This window comes from Misgurnus anguillicaudatus, chromosome 13, assembly GCF_027580225.2.
Source record: "Misgurnus anguillicaudatus chromosome 13, ASM2758022v2, whole genome shotgun sequence".
NCBI lineage: Eukaryota > Metazoa > Chordata > Actinopteri > Cypriniformes > Cobitidae > Misgurnus > Misgurnus anguillicaudatus.
The window spans coordinates 9,469,463-9,492,033 of record NC_073349.2 but is presented as its reverse complement, the minus strand read 5'-3'; the positions used below and the strand labels follow the sequence as shown (position 1 = coordinate 9,492,033).

Here is a 22,571-nt window from a genome sequence, read left to right as displayed (position 1 = left end):
TTTAGCTGGTTGAGTTGGTATAGCAGGCTGGTTTAGAGAGGTTTTGGACACTTTTTGTCTGGTAGACCAGCTGACCCCACCACCAGCTTAAACCAGCTTGACCTGGCTGGAAGCTTGCTTGGATAGGCTGGTTGGCTGGTCTTCCCAGCCTGGCAAAGCTGGTTTAGCAGGTGGGTCAGCTGGTCTTTCAGCCTGACCAGCTAAAAAGTGGCCAAAACCCATCTAAAACCAGCCTGCTACAACATCTTAACCAGCTAAAATCAGGCTGGGAGACCGGCTTAAACCAGCCAAACATCTTAGACTGGTTTTAGCTGGTCTTTTCAGGGCTAAGAGTTTTCTGAGAGTGTAGACTAAGCATAGACTGTAAAAAAAGATGGACGACGCCTGTTCGCTCTCTTCCATTTGTGAAAAGGTGTAGAGCAGTTGGTTAGCAGCGCATAGGTGGATTTGATTTCTAAGAACAACACATGCAATGAATTTATATTGACCCTTCACCATGTTTTTTGTGTGGTAAAAGTGAAGTAAATTTTATTGGGTGCATTGATTACTATCCGCAAAACCATGGTTTCACTACAATAACCATGGTTCAAGTATGGTTTTTGAAAACCATGGTTGTCGAAAACCATGGTTGTCGAAAACCATGGTTGTCAAAACCATGGTTATTTTGTGGTAACCATGGTTTATTTTCGTAAGGGGAATGCAATGTGTCGTTCAAGTTGCTGTGGATTGAAGCGTCTGCCAAAAAAAAATCGATTTACTGTATTGTACAAATAAGAAACAGAAAAGGCCTAAAATATTTTCAGTTGTAATTAACAGAAGGCCTATACCACAGAGCAGAAGTTAACTTGCCTTTAACCCTTTTCAATATCAATGTTTACTAGCAATGTGCATGAACCACTGTATTTAGAGGGGTGCTGTTTTAATACAGAGCCAGTAGATGGCGCCTTTGATTTATTAATACGTTTCAATTGTCACGTCTCTCTCACAGTTCATGAAATAGTTAAAGTGAGAAAATGAGTGCGTTTGCTTAATATAGCTCAGACTGTTGTATACAGGTGCCAGTAACTATCTCGCGGACCCTTACGAAAAATACCATGGCAATAGAATAGTTAAAGCAGCAAAACTGTGGTAGCCTGGTATTATTAACCACCCTAAAAGAACAAAGAAATGCATTTAAATTCATTGCTTCAGATTTGTGACTTTTTAATGAAGATTTTATATTAGTTTAATAATGTTTTACACTACTGTAGAAACTATATGTTGTTGTCAGAAACTATGGTGATCCAAGTGTGAGGACAGAATCCCATGCACGCGCTCGCGCTCTGGCTGATTCATTCAAGGACTGCGTGCGTGAACCAGCTGTAATTTACATGCGCGTGATTTAAACACCCCCTTTCCCCACGCTTCCCCTCCCCTATTGCCCCGGACACCCCATTCTTCTGCCTCTTTCTTTCTACTCCACTCATTCACTGTCTCACGCGCTCGGCTTCACATTCATTGAGTCCAGCTTTAAACAATGAGAATGGAGGCGCTTTGTGTCGGACAGACATCGACTCGCGCCGTTGTGTTTGTTTAATACTTTCTGCTCATATTCGGGATCTCGATAAACACAATGGGGTGCTGCAGCGGACGATGTACCCTAATATTTCTCTGCACGTTTCAGTTGGTGAGTTTCTTTTTGGATTTGTGTTGGATAAACTCGGATAATAATCAATGTGTGTAACATATGATCGCTCTCTGGTTTACTCCTACCTCGTGTTATTGCAATGTTGCTATATATACACAATGAGTCCATTGTGGCAGCTGGTAAACAATTGTGACACTTCAGCTTGTGTTTCCGTTGAAGTCTTTTGTCTTTAGTCAGGTTGAAGATGTGTTGTGAAGCGAAGCGATCCCTCATTCAGAAGTGACACAGATGTAGAGTTGTGACTTTTATTGCTCTTCATTAAATTCAGTAGCGGTCAACCAGGCTACTCGTCTCGTGCTGTACATTATCATGTACAGGACGAATGTCTAAAGTTTTTTCCAGTTTTTTCCCCCTAATTTATATTTTTTAAATTATTTGAATAATAATAACACAGTCCATGTCTTATATACCGGTAGATGGAAATCAAGATTTTATGTTGTCTGAATTAGTCAATTGTGTTTCTATCAAACTCTGTTAACAAGGTAACAGTGTTGACAGTATATGTAACAGTAAACAGATAACACAGGATAAGAATACAGGATACGTTTAACAGATTATCAGATTTAACACATTATTTGTTAAGTCGTCTACATTACAAACAAAACATGGCTGGGTTTGACAGCTGATGGTGTTGAAAACTTGTTGCGTTAAGGCTGATTCACATTGATCCGACAAACACCAAAAAAAATCATTTTTAAAGCCAATTTAGAAAGTCAGTATTTGTCACAGTTTGTCAAATTCCTGTTGAAGGTTCCGTAGTATCTACCTAGGCATAAATGAATAATAAGCAATCTGTACATTGTAATGACAAATCATGAGCCTCAAACACAATTGTTTCCTCCTTCTTATGTAAACCTTGTGCATGCTAAAGACGACTTGAAAACAGGCCAATCTCAACACAACACCAACTGTGATGTCACAGTTGTGACACCCCAGCATAAAAATTACACATTAAATGCAAGCCCGTAGGCAGGGGGGGTTCGGGTGGTTCGAACGAACCCCCCCTCACTGCCAAAAGGTCCAGAATTTAAGTCGTTTTTTCGCGTGATTATTGTCATCATTGTTTTAATCAGTGCTTGTGACAAATATTCTGGGTTCCTGATACATTATTGAAGCTGGACGCATGACCGTACTCACCATTGAGGTCCACGAGGTCCGGATTTCGGTCATTTTCTGACGCTCGTTTTATTTGACTCAGTGCTCGTTTGACTTCTGGCTGCACTGCGCAGACCGATCGGCATGTGACGTTTTAGCACCCCGAGATCGATTCAATAGTAAATGACTCAGTATGCTTTTAAATAGATCTCGCGGTAGTGTGATGTCACATGCCAACAGGTCTGAGCTGCACCCCATTAAGTAAGATAAAGTCAAAATTATTCAGAGATGACCAACCAAATCAAACCAGGCAGACAGAGGTGCAACACAGGGGTCAGATGCGCCTTTAGTGGAAGCACAAGAAAGATGTAAGTAATCAAACGCTGACTATTATACAGCCATTTAATGACCAAGGTGACAAGGCAAGAAACATTACTGCAGCTGAGCCACATGAATGTCCAAATTTAATTGCTTTAACTCCCTCCAGCAATTCACTTCCCGTTATTCAGCGTGTTTATTAACAAAATTCAACGCCACTCTTTAATTCTTTAAGATATATTTTTTTACTGTATGATTAAATTCACTGTTGAACTTGAAAACGGAAAACGCGACGCATCATGTGCGCGGTACAATGCTTCATCCACCGGTAATGCGCGTGCACGGAGTTTAAATGGGCGCACGTTCATCTTTTGGCTTAAACATTTTATTGCATTCGGTCTTAAAGCCCAATAAATAACTTACTTGTAACTTCTTCGTAGTGTTGAGCCGTTGAGCTCTGCTATTAAAAGTAAGTTTAAGGTTTATCATGGAATTTTAATTTTCTGAACAACTTTTACTAAAGTTACTGCAGTTAACAAGAAGCCTTTTGCTTCATTAACAGACAGTAAATCAGATGTGAGAAGTTTAAAATTAAGGCTTGCATTATGTTTAAATCTTACACAGTTAGTATAATGCATGCAGGGCAAAAAGAATATTTATTTAATGTGGGGTAATGTGAAGTAATCGTAGATTCATTTATGCTTTTTTAATAATTACAGTTTTCTTTCATGGGATATGGACCCCCTAAAGTAGCCTCTGCCAACCTATTTATAAAATTCAAGTTCCCTGCATTACTGATGTTGTATTTAAGCATATAAAGTGTATAATAAGTGTGTGCATATTTTGAATAAATTTAATAAACTAATTATTGATGGCCTTTAGTTAATTCACTAAAATGATCCTATATTCAGTAAGCCTATGTCTACATTACTGACATAACCCAGTGTGCAGAGGATAGTAAAATAATTATTACAATGCATTCCTAATGACCAACACAAATCTTCTGCATACTGACATGGTTTGAAATCTATAGTTATTTGATTCTTTGGTTTTCTGATTTTTTTTTATTCATATATGTAGAGCAGAGAAATAAGTTTTTTCCTGGGGTGCATGACCTAGAAAAATACATATATGGACCTCGGTATTTATAAAATCCTGCGTACGGCCCTGCTAATAATTAAATACAAATGGAGGAGGAAAAACTGCAAAAAAGGTCCACTTTTTGAAAAAAAAGAACCCCCCCTTTCAATAGGCTGGCTACGGACCTGAAATGAATTACAATGTTGTTACAATGCTAAAAACAAAGTTGTGACTGCTGAGTTAGCGCTATATGCTAGTTAATGCTATATGCTAGTGAATGCTATATGCTAATGTTTAGGCTTAAGTTCTATTATTGATGTCACAGTTTCGTTTTGCAGGTTCGTACTGAAAAAACACAAACTTACCACTCAGAAACGTCCATTAACAATCTCCAAACAATTGATTATTCCTCAAATTCTGTATCTTCATCTAATACAGACTTAAACACAAGGTTTGTTTACACACACACACAGAGCTACTGAAATGAGCTGCTCTGAAAAACAGCCAATCAGAGCAGAGCTTAACATAATTTTCATGACCCTTTCAAATAAGGTAATAATTAGGGCTGTCACGGTTATAGAAATTTGGCTGACGGTTAATTGCCAAACAAATTGTGACGGTTATGACGATTAATTGCCTGTTTTAGGGCTTTGACACTTAATTCTAATACATTTTTTTGTTTGTTCATGAAATAATTTTCACACATTGTTGTGATGATTTAAATTAAATGTTTTGCAAGGTTTATCTGGCAGTAAATATTAATACATATAACACATTAAAAAATAATCTGATACTGTCTCGTTTTTACAGGCGCTGCAGCTCCCCCTTGTGTTTTCTAGAGAGATTTGCAATCATTGCGGTGATCTGAAATCATTGTGATAAGGCGATTATTTAATAATTGTGACAGCCCTAGTAATAATAGACCATTTCATTCTGAGAACAAATCCTAGGGATGTAAAACCATCTCTGGATCATTTTTTCACTTAATTAAGTCAAATATACGTTCTATGTAGACATCAGTTAACAATTTAACATATTGTATCAATGCATTCTTTGGCACCTTTAAAAAATATCACATGTTTTTAAAAGCAATAGCTAGTGTGATGTTTTCTAGTGTGATGTCAGAAGGGGATCTTATTATAATAATACAATTTAGTGCTCAAATTATTTGCATTTTAAAAGACACACCAAAAAATGGCACATTTTTGCTCACACCTACAAAGTGGCAATTTTAACACGCTATAATAAATTATCTATATGGTATTTTGAGCTAAAACTTAACATACATACTCTGGAGACACCAGAGATTTATTTGACATCTTAAAAAATGTCTTGTATGTCCCCTTTAATATATGCATGTTCCTGTCAAAGAGAGATATTCATTTCTCCAATAAGCTATTATACTGTGATTGTCACAAAATCTTTATTGCTGCTTACTTTGAATCATCGGATTCTTTGTCTCAGTGTAAGGGTTTCTAAAAACTTGATTGTCATTGAAATGCTGTGTAACATAACTCCTTTGTAAGTGGTTGGTGTCCTCAGTGTCATATAGGAACGTTGAGCAGCTGCCCTTTTTGCATTGTTTCAGAATGAGCCTCCCCCATCCGCAATCCATGACAGCTAAACTGATCTCATGATAGCGTAAACAGCCATGGTGCACAGGGACAGGTTGAATGACTTTAAAATATGACTGCCGTTAATACTGTAAGGTTGCAACCCCCTTCCCATGATGCCGATGGCTCTCCTCTTGATGCGCCCCAGAATCTTATCTGACAGGGGCATTGAAAAGTCGCTGACACTTGTACCCTTAAGACTAATGTGTAATACACCTTGGCCCTCATGCGTGTTTATATGTCACACAGGCTTCACTACTGTCAGCCCCTCTGCCAGCTCTGAGCTTGACAAGACCCTTCCTTTCATTTTAAGAACCCGGGGGAAAAACATTCTTGGGCATTGATGTAGCTCTGCTCTCTGATTTGATATACAATCTTATTATATGTCACTGAGTTCATCAAACAAGTAGGCAGTCATCGCTGTTCCCACAATTTCTGTCCATACTGACATGAGAGAAAATCGTCACATGACTCAAATTAAAATTAGAAGATGTTAGTCATGCTCTGTGTTTTTGAAAAGCTGCTGAAAGTCTGACCACAGCTTTATATCCAGTTGTTTAGACAGTTCAGTATTTGTCTGTTTATTCACTTACCCACCCACAACTACCTATTCCTGTCTACCTGAGACTCGTACACACCTGTTTCTGTGCGAAGAACAGATAAACACAAAAGCGTGAAAACCACAGGTGAACAAACACAGATACAAGCTCACGTTTTGGACTCTACCCTTTTTAGCTCCCGAGGGACATCTGGTTTGGTATTTTATCTGTGCTAGAGGTAATAGACGGGGAGTTACTTTACAGACACTTAAAGCTGTCATCAGCTGGTTTAAAGAGACTGTGACGGTGAAGTGTTTTTACGCACTTGTCACATTTATTGCCTGTATGGGTCTGAGGTGGAAGTCTCTATTTGTAAAATAAATTGGATTATTATCAAGCAAATCATCTTTCTTCTGCATTTCTGTTTTGGTACCAAATGTATACATATCTGTACCTAAATGGTACATAATATTAGGACCTTTTTTTAAGGGTACTGCCCCATTGACAGCTAGGGACCATCTTTTTCGACAGTGTATCTTATGAAGTCATAGGGTAGCTTTGTAGGAGGAGCAAAACTGTAATTTAAGCCTGTTGGAATGAGATGTTAAGTTAATGATTTTGTGTAAACTTAACTTTTATGTGTAATAGATGTCTGGATATTGCATGCATAGACGTTTCAGCAGTAACAAGCGGCTTTCGTGCTCAACACGTAACTTCCGGTAAACTCTGCTAAGAAAAAATAACAACGAAGTACTTTAAAGGTACAATTTGTAAGATATTTGCAGTAAAATATCCAAAAACCACTAGTCCGGTGTTATATATTTTGTCCAGCTGATTACTAACAATATCTATAATGTTATCAACTACTTGTAAATTATGAGAAAATTGCTGCCATAAACAGTGACACGGGGCAGTGCAGTCGCCTGTAAATGACGTTAATATCTATGTTACCCTTTACTGACGTAAAAACCACATGACAACAGTTTTGAGGACAAATGCAGAAGTAATAGCGTCTGTCGGGCCACTCGCTTTTTTATGGCAAGTTTGTTCATCTGAACACTTTATTCTGTGTTGTGTTAACAAACCATCGTATTGGACTAATACTGTAACATCTATGACTAACAATTGCGTTTTGAACATTACATGAAACCTTACATAATGAAAAAAAAACAATGTCATCAAACACAACATTTATAAAACTTGATTACTTTACCTCATGTGTAATGATTTCTTGTTCCCGCCTGATTGATGGCCATCAGCGTTTGAGTTAAAGACAACAAATCCCATCAGTCCACGCTGCTTCAGAGCATCATTAATCTACGTCGTCGTTATTGATTTGATCTGGCGCCTTCTAGCGGCGCGGATTATACAAATTGCATCTTTAAATGTAGTTTATTTATATAACAAGCAAAATAAACAACACATAGATTACCTAGGAAACCAAAACATTTGTTATTTTCGACAAGGTATTTGTTTAATAGTTCAGTTTAGCAACTAGTCAGACCATTAAAAAAAAAACTGAAACCGGAAGTAAAGTTCAGACCAGACGCTTATCGGGTCACCGCACATGCGTCCAATGAAACGGTCTATACAGAAAACATGCGCTTGCTCATACAATAAATGTCCTCTGGAACATCTCTCTCCTACAGAGACTGTACAAACCAGAAAGTAGAGCTTATCAGTCAGAGACAGAGATGTACTTGTGTGCTAGTTATTATAAGAAAGACATTAGCGAGATAGATGTATAACATAATGGTGTGAGTGTGACAGCTGCTGAATTGTGAAAGTGATTGATGAAGGGTTCTGGATAATAGATGGTAGTGACTTTGACCTCTTCATAGGAAAAGTAAAAGGATTGGTGGAGAAATAGAATAATGAGGTCAGAATGAGGTTATACTCCGACTGCTGACCCACAAATACACGCATGCCACATCAAGGCATGGATGCCTACATGGTTATCTTGTACAGCTTCATTATCTAATGTTCATAAGTGCATGTACGTCTGTTATGTACCTTACATTATATTGTACATATACATAAACACATGCATGTATGTATTTAAGAAACATTTACGTGTGTGTGTGTGTGTGTGAGAGTGCGTGCGTGCATATATATATATATATATATATATATATATATATATATATATATATATATATATATATATATATATATATATATATATATATATATATATATATATATATATATATATATATATATATATATATATTAGGGTGGCCCTTATATTTCAACTTTTAAAAGATTTTTCAATATGTTTGAATAAATAAATATAAAACAAATGATAAAACAAAATTTTTTCAATATTAATTAATATTTAGAGGTTGCTGAAGACCTTTGAGGTTTAACACACATTTGCGTATTATGTGATACTTTGTGCTAGCATGTATAACTGTTTAATAATATATACTTATTGGCAGCAATGGACTTATTTGACTATGCTCCATGCAATAAATCTCCTGTTGTGATATGTCTTTCAAAGCAAGCACAAAAGACAATATACACTGAGACAATGGCTGAAGCAACACAAAGCAAGTCCACTATATGGTTACTCGGATCAGAAGAGAAAGATATATATATTTTGTTAATTCAACTCCAGAGATGAGTTGTCACAACAAAAATATAGTTGAGAAGAGTCAACTTAATTTTATAAGTTATAACAACTCACCTTGCGTTATAACATCTCTAGTCAAGATAAATAATAGTAAGTTGAAATTACTTGTAAATCCGAGTTGATTCAACAAAAAATATTAAGGCAGCAAGGTATTATTTACAGTACACACACACACACACACACACACACACACACACACACACACACACACACACACACACACACACACACACACACACACACACACACACACACACACACACACATATTTATTTATTTATTTATTTAAACTCAAAACTTTTATTTAATATGTGGTTAACTGTAATGAATCTTTTGCCGCCTTCCACAGGTATGGTTTGGCGCTGCAGTGGAAAAGGGCTAAAGTTTAATCCATGTTTACTATCCATTGCTACTTTTGCTACAAGATCGTTATAGTAAACATGATTACTGTTTGCGTTCACTAAGAGATGAGTCAAGCACTTTCGTGTGATATATTGACAGCATGTCGTATATATGTCGTTAATAGAGCTTAAGTTGTATTGAACTGGTAAAATTCCTTTAATGTACTGTAAACACAACCTCCCACCCCATCCCATCTATAGGGGGAGGTAAACTTGACATGTCATGTGTTTTTACCCTTAACCCACCGCTGAGAGCCAGACTAACTAAACAAACAGCTCTTCCCATGGAAACGAAAAATCAAGTAGCCAACTCCGCAAAGTCAAAGACCCTCGCGGGAGGACAGAGAAGAGGAGAGAACCGGGTAATTTGTGGTTTAATTTGCTCACAAGGTGCCATTACAGGGGCTACAGGGGTTCACTGGTTATGTTGATGGAACCTTTTGCCCTCCCGTAAAGGTTAATTTGCCCCTGTTGGCTATTCATGACAGCTGGGGAGATAGAAACACCCGGCGGTTTTACGAGACGTGACACCAGCCTTTATCCTGAAGACAAATGAAAGCAGAAATGTGCAGCTCTGTTTATCAGCTGATTTGCATATGATCTATCCATTCAGCCCAACATCCAATGCGTATCCCTAATCCATACAAGTGGATGAATATTTATAATTATAAAACAAAGGACGTCGCCCCTCGTTCTTTTCTCGGTATTACCAACTTTTCATTAATTTACTTTGGATGTTATAAAGTATAATTAGTCGAATAAATCAGGCAGCAGAAAAGCAAATTTACACCCATAATGCTTATAAACAATGGAAAGTATACAGTATAAAGCCAAGATTAAAGTTTTACTTTTCTTTAAAGGGACACTCCACTTTTTTTGAAAATATGCTAATTTTCCAGCTCCCCTAGAGTTAAACATTTGATTTTTACCGTTTTGGAATCCATTCAGCTGATCTCCAGGTCTGGCGCTACCATTTTTCGCATAGCTTTGCATAATCCATTGAATCTGATTAGACCATTAGCATCACGCTAAAAAAACAAATAACTTGACTCTTCTGTAGTAACATCGTGTAATGATATTACGCAGCACCAGAAAATAGTCCCCAGCTATTGAAAGTTACCAAGGGCACTATTTTCGGGCGCTGCGTAATATTATTGCGCCTCCTGCAGCCATGTTACGGCAGCAAAGTCCTTAATTATTATGCCTGAATGAGAGTATAGTTCCTAACCATATCTGCCTAGAAAATCACAATTTTTAATTTTCCGTCGGTCTTAGTACACGATGTAACCATAGAAGAGTCAAGTTTTAAATAGGAAAAATATAAAAACTCTTTGGTTATTTTTGGGCGCCATGCTAATGGTCTGATCGGATTCAATGGATTGTGCTAAGCTATGCTAAAAGTGGTACCGCCAGACCCGGAGATCGTTTGAATGGATTCCAAAACAGTAAAAGTCAAATGTTTAACTTTAGGGGAGCTGGAAAATGGCATATTTTCAAAAAAAGCGGAGTGTCCCTTTAAAAGCCCCAAATTTGAAGGTGTTAGCTAACCTATTTTAACATCAGGGTGTCAATATGAAAATTGGGCTTGGCTAGAAAACGTCTGCCATCTATCCTCAACTCAACCGCAATGGTAGTGGACAGCTACGGACTGTATATGTTTACCATACTGACTTAATTTAATATATTTACTTGAATATGCAGTTTTTAGGTTACTCTAAAAGCAAAGCCTTCGAGGTGCTAGTTTTATAACTATATGTTTTTTGGGCTCTGATCCAGGCTGTCTACTGTTCTGATTTACCTTCTATGGAAGCCATCCTGACCGAAAAGTAATTTCATAAACAAGTGATCTGAAACGCTTGCCGAGCATGTGTGCACCAGGCGTATTTAGCCTGACTGGTGATTCGCGTCTCGCTTTTCTTTGCATTCAAATGACCTTTTTTTAGATTCAAAATACTTTAGGCCCCTAAATTGCTTTCATAAGTAAGCCCACTCTCAAACATGAACCCATTTTTCTAATGCTTTCTCAGGAAAGCCCGCTGAGCAGTGATGGAGAACCTGTCAGATGAGGACTCCAGCCAGGAGAATATAATGATACTACCTGTAACCGTTATTGATATATCAGGAGAATTCAGATGAATGATGTTTCTACGTGAGCTCTTTTCCAAAACTACATAGGCATCTATCTTCAGCTTGTCTCTACACAGTCTGTACTTTAGGTCTGTACACAGAAAATTAATTGAGTTTCACACATCCCTTGCTTTTTTATTAGTTTTTTTGTGGCTATTTGATTATGTGTAGTAGCAGACAGTGTAGCTTAATTTAAAAGTAGGAAAGGCAATTTCAGCCATAGCCAGGCAGCTAGCTTTGAAAGCATAATATCCCACCCGTTCTTTATCCAGACATTTTTTCATGGCCAACTCTAAGACTGTCTGCGTTATTTTAATCATTTTCTTGCTCCATGTTTTGTCGGTTCAGGAGACCATCACGGTCCGCAGCATTGCCAGGTCTGTGGCCTTTCGGTGGAGTTTTGTATTGGGCAATATTGTTTTTGCATGTTGATGTTTTTGGATGTAAGAATTTGATTTATTAGTTTTTGGTATTTGGGCTGTGAATAGTCATTGGGATGCTTTTGGACTATTTTTATATAGCTATTGGATTGGTTTTGTTACGCAGATCTGGCAACCCTGACAGGACAATGATGGAAGCAAAAGCACAAAAGAACGCTGGTTAATAAAGGTTTAATTTCGTTTTTGTATTTGTATTTCATAAAAATAGTAATGTATCACAATCATCTGTTTTAAAGTAAGGGAAAATACAGGTTTTTATTACAGTAACAACGCATGCATCACTGTCATATGGCTTATATTTTGTTAATAATGAATAATGTAAATTTTCATCAAGGTCTAAAGTTGATAATTAAAATGGGTTTCAAAAATTTATTCACAAGCACATCCCTGATCAATCAATTAATTTTGTTTATTTATATTTTTAAACACTGCACTTTTTTAATTTAAGGCTTAAATTGTGTTTATGCTTTTATCCGATAAGTCGAAAAAATAAATGCCGGGTTAATCGATTATGAAAATAATCGTTAGTTGCAGCGCTAATTTAAAGGGGGCATTTCACAAAACTTTTTTAAGATGTAAAATAAATCCCCAGGGTACGTATGTGAAGTTTTAGATCAAAATACCCCACAGATAATGTATTATAGCATGTTAAAATTGCCACTTTGTATCTGTGAGCAAAAATATGCCTTTTTGGGTGTGTCCTTGAAAATGCAAATGAGTTGATCTCTGCACTAAATGGCAGTGCCATGGTTGGACAGTGCCGATTAAGGGGCGGTATTATCCCCTTCTGACATCACAAGCGGAGCCAAATTTCAATGACCTATTTTTCACATGCTTGCAGAGAATGGTTTACCAAAACTAAGTTACTGGGTTGATCTTTTCACTCATTTAGGTTGATAAAAGCACTGGGGACCCAATGATAGCTCTTATAGTCCGATTTTCATGATATGACCCCTTTAAAGTTCAAATTGGTATGTCCCAAATCATACTTTGTTGAAATGAGTATTCTTTATGTGATCTAGTAAATCAAATTATCTGCTACTCCTAAATCTATGCACACTTTAAAGCATTGATCGCACTGTCAGCGACCAGCAAGCAACATTATTTCAGTAGGAGCTTACTACTTATGGCAAATGGGTGACTGTTGATAACAGGATGTGGGTGTGTCCAGCAATGCAACAAAGTTGAGACAAGTTTAACTTTATGCAAACGATGAGCAAATTTTGAGAGCAGCTGTTAATGGTAGTGAAGAAAGGCGAGTCACGTCATTTGTCTATTGACAGTTAGTTAGACAATTACGTAGGTCCCAAAAACATACTTGCAGCACATAAACTGGGATGCAGCATAGGTTTCCTAGAATGCAGCATTTTTTATTCATACTAAGTTGTAAAATAGATGTATCTGTATTGGGTATTTATTTGTACTGTTTATGGAACGTCTTTGTCATTGGCAGTAAAACAATGATATTATTTTCTTGTATAAATACACAATGCAAATTCAAATGTTTGGAATAGGGAGATGTGCTTTGTTCTGATTGCAACAACTGAAAATATTTTGATATCAGCATTTATTCAAGGCTATAACCAATGCCAATGCTATGCATATGAATAAAAAAATGTTCAGGTTATTTATTTGCATGCTTTAAAGGAATAGTCTACTCATTTTCAACATTAAAATATGTTATTACCTTAACTAAGAATTGTTGATACATCCCTCCATCATCTGTGCGCATGCACGCAAGCGCCGGAGCGCGCCGCGACGCCCCGACAGCATCCAGCCCAGCCCCATTCATTCAATGGTACCATTTAGAGATAAAGTTAAAAGTGACCAAACACATCAACGTTTTTCCTATTTAAGACGAGTAGTTATACGAGCAAGTTTGGTGGTACAAAATAAAACGTAGCGCTTTTCTAAGCGGATTTAAAAGAGGAACTATATTTTATGGCGTAATAGCACTTATGGGAGTACTTCGACTTGCCTAAAAAGTCCGCTCCCCTTCTCCCCCCATAATGGGAGAGGGAGGGTGTTACTGCGCCGAGTCGAAGTACTCCCAAAAGTGCTATTACGCCATACAATGTAGCTCCTCTTTTAAATCCGCTTAGAAAAGCACTACGTTTTATTTTGTACCACCAAACTTGCTTGTATAACTACTCGTCTTAAATAGGAAAAACGTTGATGTGTTTGGTCACTTCTAACTTTATCTCTAAATGGTACCATTGAATGAATGGGGCTAAGCTAAATGCTATCGAAGCGTCGCAGCGCGCTCCAGCGCTTACGTGCACGCACACAGATGATAGAGGGATGTATCAACAATTCTTAGTTAAGGTAATAACATATTTTAATATTGAAAATGAGTAGACTATTCCTTTAAACTGCCAATATTAAGCATTGCCTGCCAGGTCCGCATTTGTTTGGAGTTGTTACGGACACATAATGTTGTAGTACCAGTAGGTTTCTGACCTCTCAAGGACCAGAATGTGCCCTGGTTGTCCAATATTTAGCTAAAAGGTGTACGTTGTCTTACTAAATCATTATTCAGCCTTGAACCACCAGCCTGTTTGCTGAGTACACAACAAAATGCATTTGACCAAGGTCGATTGATGCTTTCAGTATGAATATTGACCACTCTCAAAACAACTAAAGAACCTGTTACAGCAGGCCAGTCATTTATCCAGATACTAATCGATAGCACTGGGGAAAGGTGACACTGATAATATAAACTCTTAAAGTTCAACAGAAAAGAGAAAGTGAATAAAAAAACTTTCTTTTTCCTAAGAGTCTATTAAAATATGCAAAAACAACACACAACTTTGTCTAAAGTTTATTTTTTATGTTTGTGAGAGAGATAGACACAAGGTTTGAAACTAGCGTGCTACCACCACAGACACCAAGACTGTTCAAAATATGTGGTCTGCAAGGTTGTCAGCATCACATTTATTAGGCAATCCCAGAATACAATGCGACAAGCTCTGGGTCATCGCTGATGAATAGAGTAAAAATTTAAAGCTGTATTTATATGTCAATATTGGAAATATAGTTCACTTTATTAAAAAAAAACATAAGTACCTGTATTTGCCCCCTATGTTTTGTCATTCTCAGGCACCATGCTGTCCATTTATCTGAAAAGGGAGCGAGAACTGTTTCCCCCTTCTTGAACATGTGAGAATTATTAATTGAAGAGGGACTGCTCAAATGGTCAAGGGGGTTGAGAGCAATGGCTCATGACATACCCATCCAACCCTTTGAACCATCACTGTTTAAGGACTACTTATGAGGCTGAACCCCAATACTCAAGGGCTTTCTTATTTGCTAGTTGTCAAGGGGTTCAATGGCAACTTCACAAAATATGCACCTAAACTGAACCAAAGCCAATTTAAGGAAGATGTGCGTCACTGTGCTGCCATGTTTGCAACTATGGCAAGCCATTTTAACTTTTATTCGTTGAGTTCTTGATATCAACAATTCAATTTTCACTAGTAAAATTTTTTATCCTTGACATTAGAAATTACATTTCCACTAGTAGCAATGTTAATTCTTGATATCAGCAATTTAATTCTTGATATCAACAATTAAATTTGAATGGAAGCCTATGGCGACATTTCACTAGTGAAAATACAATTACAGATATCAATAACTTAATTGTTGATATCAAGAATTGAATTGTTGATATCAAGAATTGAATTGATGATATCAAGAATTGAATTGTTGATATCAAGAATTGAATTGTTGATATCAAGCATTAAATTGCTGATATCAAGAATTAACATTGTTACTAGTGGAAATGTAATTGTTGATCTCAAGAATTAAATTGCTGATATCAAGAAATAACATTGTTACTAGTGGTAATGTAATTGTTGATATCAAGTATTGCCATTGATACTAGTAGAAATGTAATATCTGATATCAAGAATTAAAATTTTAACTAGTGAAAATTTAATTGTTGATATCAAGAACACAACGAATAAAAGTTAAAACGGCTTGCCATATTGCAACACCTCCAGGTCTTGGTAAAGACTATTGCGAACATGCAAAGTCTCTCCCCCCAGAAGATGTCATTCTTTACCAGTTGAAGATTGGCTCTTTTTACTGGAAGGCGGGACTATTGACCATTGCGATCTCCCCATAGAAATAGGTAGTGATGAATCTTGTTATTAAATATAAAAATGTTAAATATTTTTGACTGAACTTGTAGTAAAGTATGTGGTTTAAATTTGTAAAGGAGGAAGTGGGGTTTTGCAATGAAGTGCCTTAAGATGTACAGCTTTGTATTGAACATAATTTCGACTGAAACAGGAGGTTAGGACTGGACATATCAACTGGCCCCTTTTAGAAAAGCCAATAGCGTTTAGTTTACCTTACAGCATAAAAAATCTGGGGCACGTTCAATTTTAAACCGGTGCACAACTTTTATCTGCGTTTTCTGGATTGAACGACATGTTTCCTGAAAACGATGTGCACCGGTGTGTGAGATACGTTTTCTCTTGTTTGGTGGATGTGTCAGAACTTAAGTCCAATCAGCAGCAACCCTAGACTGTAGAAAAGATGGACGACGCCCGTTTGCTCTTTCCATTGGTGAAAAGTGAAGCCGCCAGTGTCCCGATATGGAGCTGACATCGTGGATCTTGAGTCTGCGCAGTAGGACTCCGCAAAAGGCCCCGCCCTCGCAGAATGCGCATATCACAACTGTCAATCATGACGTCATAGCATTATATGACTAACTAAAACAAACACTTGAATTTACATCAGCGTGATAAAACTAGAGTAAATGACAGAAACCACCTTCGGAAAAAATATATTTGAAGTGTAATTAAATTGTTTAGTTGGTCTCAAGTCCCATTGAATAACATGGGGAGGCGGGTTTATGACCTATACTGGGACCAGTCACTGGGGGGCGATCGAGACGTTTTGCCTTTACTTTTCAGGGCTTGTGCGGCACGCTTGGCAGCAAGATGTAAATAAACCTTGAGATACTAAAGAGACAGCTCGCACAATGGGTGCAAGTTGAAATGTACTGTTTCATTCAGGACGGCAAGGGCAGGGACTGTAACATCAAGCATATTTTACAGCATTGAACACATTTATAACGAATTCATCAGTCTCTGGAAACATTTAAAAAAGAACACAAAGAATTTCCTTCTCAGCTACCGTAGTTGCAATGTTTGCGTCATCAAAACAGGATGTTCAACCCATCACCGTTTCTGTTTAAAAAACGTTGTGTGTTTTGTCGTAGCTGAACGCAGCCCTAATGAGAAGCTGAAGTGCAGAATGATGTCATCAAAATCCTTAATCTGTTTTGAATGTTTTTTTATCTAAATGCTAATGTTTAAGGGCACACTAGATTTTACACTAGATATCTTTAAGACTAACATATTCATACTCGAAGCCAGAAAAATAAAATTTTGATTTCAGGTGGACTGAGTTTTGAATTAATAATAATAAATACTAATTTCTGTGTAGACCAATTTACTAGACTAATGTTTAAAGATTTAGGTGACTTTAAAGGCGCTCTAAGCGAATCTGTGAGACGTCACTTTCTGTTGATGTTTGAACTGTTTTCAAACAAACGGAGCGTAGCTAACTCCTCCCCCTCTCTTCCGTGCTTTCATGAACGCGCCCAACCCCACCCTCAAATCCTTCTTGTCGTTTATTGGCTGGAACACTTTGTTATTGTTTCTGGTGGTAGGTTTGACCACTTTGTTGTTATTGCCGTTTGTGAAGCCTGGGGTGTCTACAGAGATCACATTTTTTACAGTTTAATCAGCGGACAGGCAGCAAGCAGATAGTGAGGAGATGTTTGCTGTATGTAACAAAAAATGTTTTATGGTCTAAAACGCGTGAATTCGCTTAGAGCACCTTTAACCAGCATTAAATACTAGTTCTTAAGTTCAAAGTTGTCAAACCAACAAATGCCAGCCAGTCAGATTAGACCCAGTCAATATTCACTAAGCATCAGATGGGCAGTAAACAAAACTGTTGATGGTCAATTCGAGACTGAAACCAATATCCTGGGATCATCTACAGGTTTTCTAAACGGTCAATTTCATTGATTTCCTGCTGACCCTGAGGTCAGGCATCTCTGCTTGTGCATTCAGTATGTTTGTAAATGTGAGGTGTGTCAGGTATGAATGACTTTTACTTGTGGCGGTAAACAAGCAACCATGCAATTTATGCTTATTTACCAAGCCAAATTTCTCATTGAAATGAATGTGCTTTACATCTACTCTCACGTTTGAACAGATTTTACTGGCTGAAAGCCTCTATATGTTTTACAAGCTGTATTCATGTTCTAATTAACGGCTTTATCAACCGGACAGCTGACTGTGATTGGAGTATAATTACTTTACGGCAAATAAAGATGAATTATGATGGATTTTACAATGATGAATGCCACAGAGATGTAATTATAACACACTTTGATGAAACACATCTGGCAGCTGTCACGTTTTTGCTGTGGTTAGGAAAAAAGGCAAACTATGCTTTAAAGGGAATGTGATGGGGCAGGTTTCATTTGGTAATTTTTTCATTGAATTAATGTTGCGTTTGAAGTTATTACTACAGGTCGGGTTTAAAATTAAAGGTCACTCCTTGCTCCGTGGCAAAAATTTGTGCCTAGCTACTGCTCCACGGTAAATTTTCATCATTTATAACCTCTGTATTGTTCAAGATAAAACAAATACACAATAGGAGAAAAACATCAAGTGCTTTAATGCTGGACCAAACTTTGTGTAGCAAAAAACGGTTACACATAGGGCCTATCAGATTTAAGTTACGAGGAAGAAGTGACCTTATGGAAAGGATTTTGACTGAGGTCAGAGAGCAGGAAAAAAGTGAGAAACTGGGGTCGTGGAAAAAACATTAAATAGGTTTCATTTCTATCTTTGTGTCTGATGTTTGTACAGCAGGTGTGTTATCAGAGATGGAAAACAGAATCTCCATTTATATCATTACGAAGAATGGGTGACCTCTCTAATGCAGACCCATCTCTCTGATGTGGGTGTAGCTGAATGCTGTCATGGGTCACGGTCCGGAAATCACACCCTCTCTATCATTTAGAAAGCTAGGAATGCCACAAATAGCGAGGATTCATTTACCAATGTTATCAAATACAACCCTATTGTAAAGTGTTACCAGTTTTGTTTTTGCAAAAAATATGTTCATTGGGTGTTATGTTTGTCTGAAAAAAAATGTAAAACCAGATTAAGTGTGTTCAAGTATGTTCAAACTTCCCGCAAACAGATTTATTAGCACTGAACAAAGCATTTGTTGTTTCGTATGTTTTCGAGAGATGGAAAATGTTTTTCCAATTTGTCCTCATTCCCAATTCTACCCACGTTCGCATGCATGCATAAATATCTTCTCCAAATGATTTAAAGGCTTACGCGCGCGCATTTATAAGATTTGCGGCACTTTAAACAGATGATTACGGCAGCGGAGCGTGGCCTCGCTGTAATCGATCAGAGACAACAAAGCAGCATTACACAAGTTGATTTGTGGGTTAGCCGAAGCTAATCTAAGGGAAATGGCCGGTTTAAGGAGCGGGGGTAAATTTGATACTACGGAGCTCGGACGGCTTTGCCAGGAACCTTTGCTTCATCTTTCAGCTTCTAAAAGCATTTGGCCATTCCTGCACACATGCTAATGAATCCCACAAGTGAGAGAGAAGAGGAAAAATCCTCATTCTTCATCATTAGCCGTTTAGTGCATGTACTGTATGAAACACTAAACACACATCTCTCCTCTTCTCTTATATCTCACACGTAAGCTTCCTAGAAGTTTGGATACAGAGGCCACTCATGTTCACACAGTTACACGTATCGTGTTAGATTTATAGACCTTTGTATTGACGTATTATTGGATATGATGTATTTTATGTGCATTTCCAACAGTAAATAGTAATTATTAGCAGTTACGCTGATATGTTAACATAGCTGGCCAAATGTTATGGCAGCATAATGTGGGTCTTTACTGAGAATGCAATCCCAGAATGCATTGCATCATGCACAGTGTAAAAAACAAAAGGAGATGTCCTAGGTGTCAAACACAAAGCATCGTCACACACCTTTCGTGTCACTATGAAGACACTAGAGGTACCACTAGGCATCACGATGTAGACGATAGTGACCATTTTTTAATGGTCTTATCTTAGTCTTGACTGTCTTTGGTCTCTGTCTTGTCTTACATTATAACGATAACTATGAAAAATATAGTTTTAAAAATCGTTTTATATTAAAGAGAATACCGGAGTTCACACAACAACTATACCAATAAAGATACAACGATATAGTTGGGATCACTTTCTGGGCGATTTTTTTTTCACCTGATGAACGATAAACCATTGACAGCCAATAAAATATATTTGAACTTCAAGTGCACATGCACTTGAAATGACAGTGAAGCTCATTGCTGAGGTCTATAACATAAAATTACCTCAGGTAGTATCCAGCGCTGATGCAGTTGCTGTGAAATTCACTACGTAATGCTTTTTATTCTACTACATTTAACTACACCAAAAGATAAGGGATTACACAAACTATTAAGGGCTTGTTATAGTTGTGCATAGGTCCTATGGCGTAGGTTCCGCATCAGTTTTCATTTATACTTTTGCGGCATCGTCCGAGTCGATGTGCAAACACGCGCAGACCGCTGGTAGGCAGGATCCACGCGTGTAACCACAGTAGCCGCACGACCATTAATGAAGAAGCAGCTTGGCAAGTTAACCCACAAACGAAGAAGAAACAGCAACTTGTTGTGTATGATTTGAGAAGACCAGCAATGATGGAAGTAAATAAACAGTGACTTTCGTTGCAGCTTGAGTTAAATCACTCCTCAACTTGGCCCATCTTTGTTTTCACCGTTGCAAATGGAAATGCCTATGACGGAAATGCCTAATGCCTGACGGGAGGTGGACCAATCACAGCGCTTGCGGTCCGCGTAGAACTGACGCGCTGTTAAAAACTATAAATCAGGCTTTAGATTCACTGTTTAGAGTTACGTGAAACGCAGTGTGTTGAGGACATCTGCTGGTTACCTGCTGTGTAAATGCAACCCGAACAGCATATTTACAAATGTGACATGTAAACAATTTAAAAAGTTTTTATAACAAGAAATATGCAATATTAAAGGCAAGTGATTTGCGCGAGTGTCGTGCGCGTGAGCGAATTAGCGTAAATGTATCGTTATCGTTCGGTAATATGGACGCTACTTATTATCGTTATAGTTATCGTTATAATGTAAACGGCCCTTGTGGTCTCAGGATTTTATTTAAAGACCGGTCAAGACCGCAACCGCAGGAATTACACTAAATTGCTGGTACTTTTTATTTTTTTTATAAACATCATTATTGTGATTGGATGTCAAACTTCATTGATATATTTCTTATTTAATTTTTCTGTTGTACCGGTCAACAAATTAATACAAACGCCCATAATATCCAAAATGTAATTTCATCCATTTTGATGGTCTAGGTGTTGGTCTTGGCCTCTTAAAGTCTTGGTCTTGTCTTAGTCTCGACACGCTCTGGTCTCTCTCTTTTTTGGTCTCGGTGGTCTCGACTACAACACTTGTAGACAAACTACAGTATGAATGCCATTGCCTCCAGTGGGAAACCACAGGCGTCATTTCCAGCAGAAAAAAGCGATTTAAAGTTCCATCTTTGAAAAGTTACATCTTTAAAGTAAAAATATACATTATTATAAAAGATTTCTACTTGTACACATACACAAGCCAAACAACTGAAAGTACCCTGCATGTCAAAAAATGACGATAAAGGAGGATATACCCTGTGTGTTAAAAAGTGACGCCTAGAGGTACCTTAAGCATCTTCAAAGTGACTAGAAAGACATGTCACAATGCTTTGTTTTCTTGATGTCTTGGGAGTGAGAATGTTGTGGCAATTATGTCAGTCTGTATTAAAATCAGATGTGTGTTATATCTCTTGTGCACTTGTAATAAGTGTTATCTGTTTGCCGCACATGTTGCTACAAAGAAATCATGGTTTTTCCAGACTTTGACCAACTAACAGAGTCACACCCCCTACCAAATTCCAGAAGCGGATTAGCCTAATTCCCACACTAACAAATAAGAGTCTGTCTTTCAGAATTTTGGCTGCTTAGAAGATTACTAATGCGTCAGTTATCACTGTTATCCTCTTGTGTGTCGTTAGAAATAATTTGATTTTTCTTTTTTCCGGCGAGAAGCCATTAGCTTGCATGTACTGGTTTGTGGTGGATCTTCGGCAGAGAAATGTGGTCAAATGAACACGGTATACTGAAATTTAGTCACCTACTGCTATTTATGTAATAAACATTCAGAGTCTTATTGTACACATGAAGTGCATATTACGCCGGATGCACACTAAAGGTCTTTACAAGTCCACTTAGATTCGGAACCCCGAGGTCTGAACCATGTGGGGCCGGGTCTTAAAGTTTCACATGTGCCTCAGAAACGGGTCGTGTATAATATTAGCAGCCTCGGGTAGTTTTAACATCGTGTGGCTAGTGGTAGGTTTATTTTCATTGAGCTAAACCTGTCAATCAATTTTGAATGCACATTTTAACAGCTACATTGGTGTCGTCGTCAGACAATGAATGAAATCAAATGGAGCAGCGGGCCAAATTGGTTTCGAGGCCACCAGGGT

The 22,571-nt window shown here is 37.6% G+C and overlaps 1 protein-coding gene across 2 annotated transcripts in view; it reads left to right on the top strand.

The window, feature by feature from the left end:
- The first annotated feature begins 1,375 nt into the window (after window positions 1-1,375).
- The window catches only part of nkain4 (sodium/potassium transporting ATPase interacting 4), a 73,456-nt gene continuing 52,260 nt past the window's right edge, over window positions 1,376-22,571 (top strand). Inside the window, exon 1 of one of the 2 annotated variants that reach the window (XM_055188563.2) lies at window positions 1,376-1,666. In XM_055188563.2, coding sequence (XP_055044538.1) covers window positions 1,613-1,666 — 54 coding nt within the window. In that variant the 5' untranslated portion in view covers window positions 1,376-1,612. The remainder of the gene's footprint in view (window positions 1,667-22,571) is intronic. The other variant, XM_055188562.2, reaches the window with a different exon arrangement.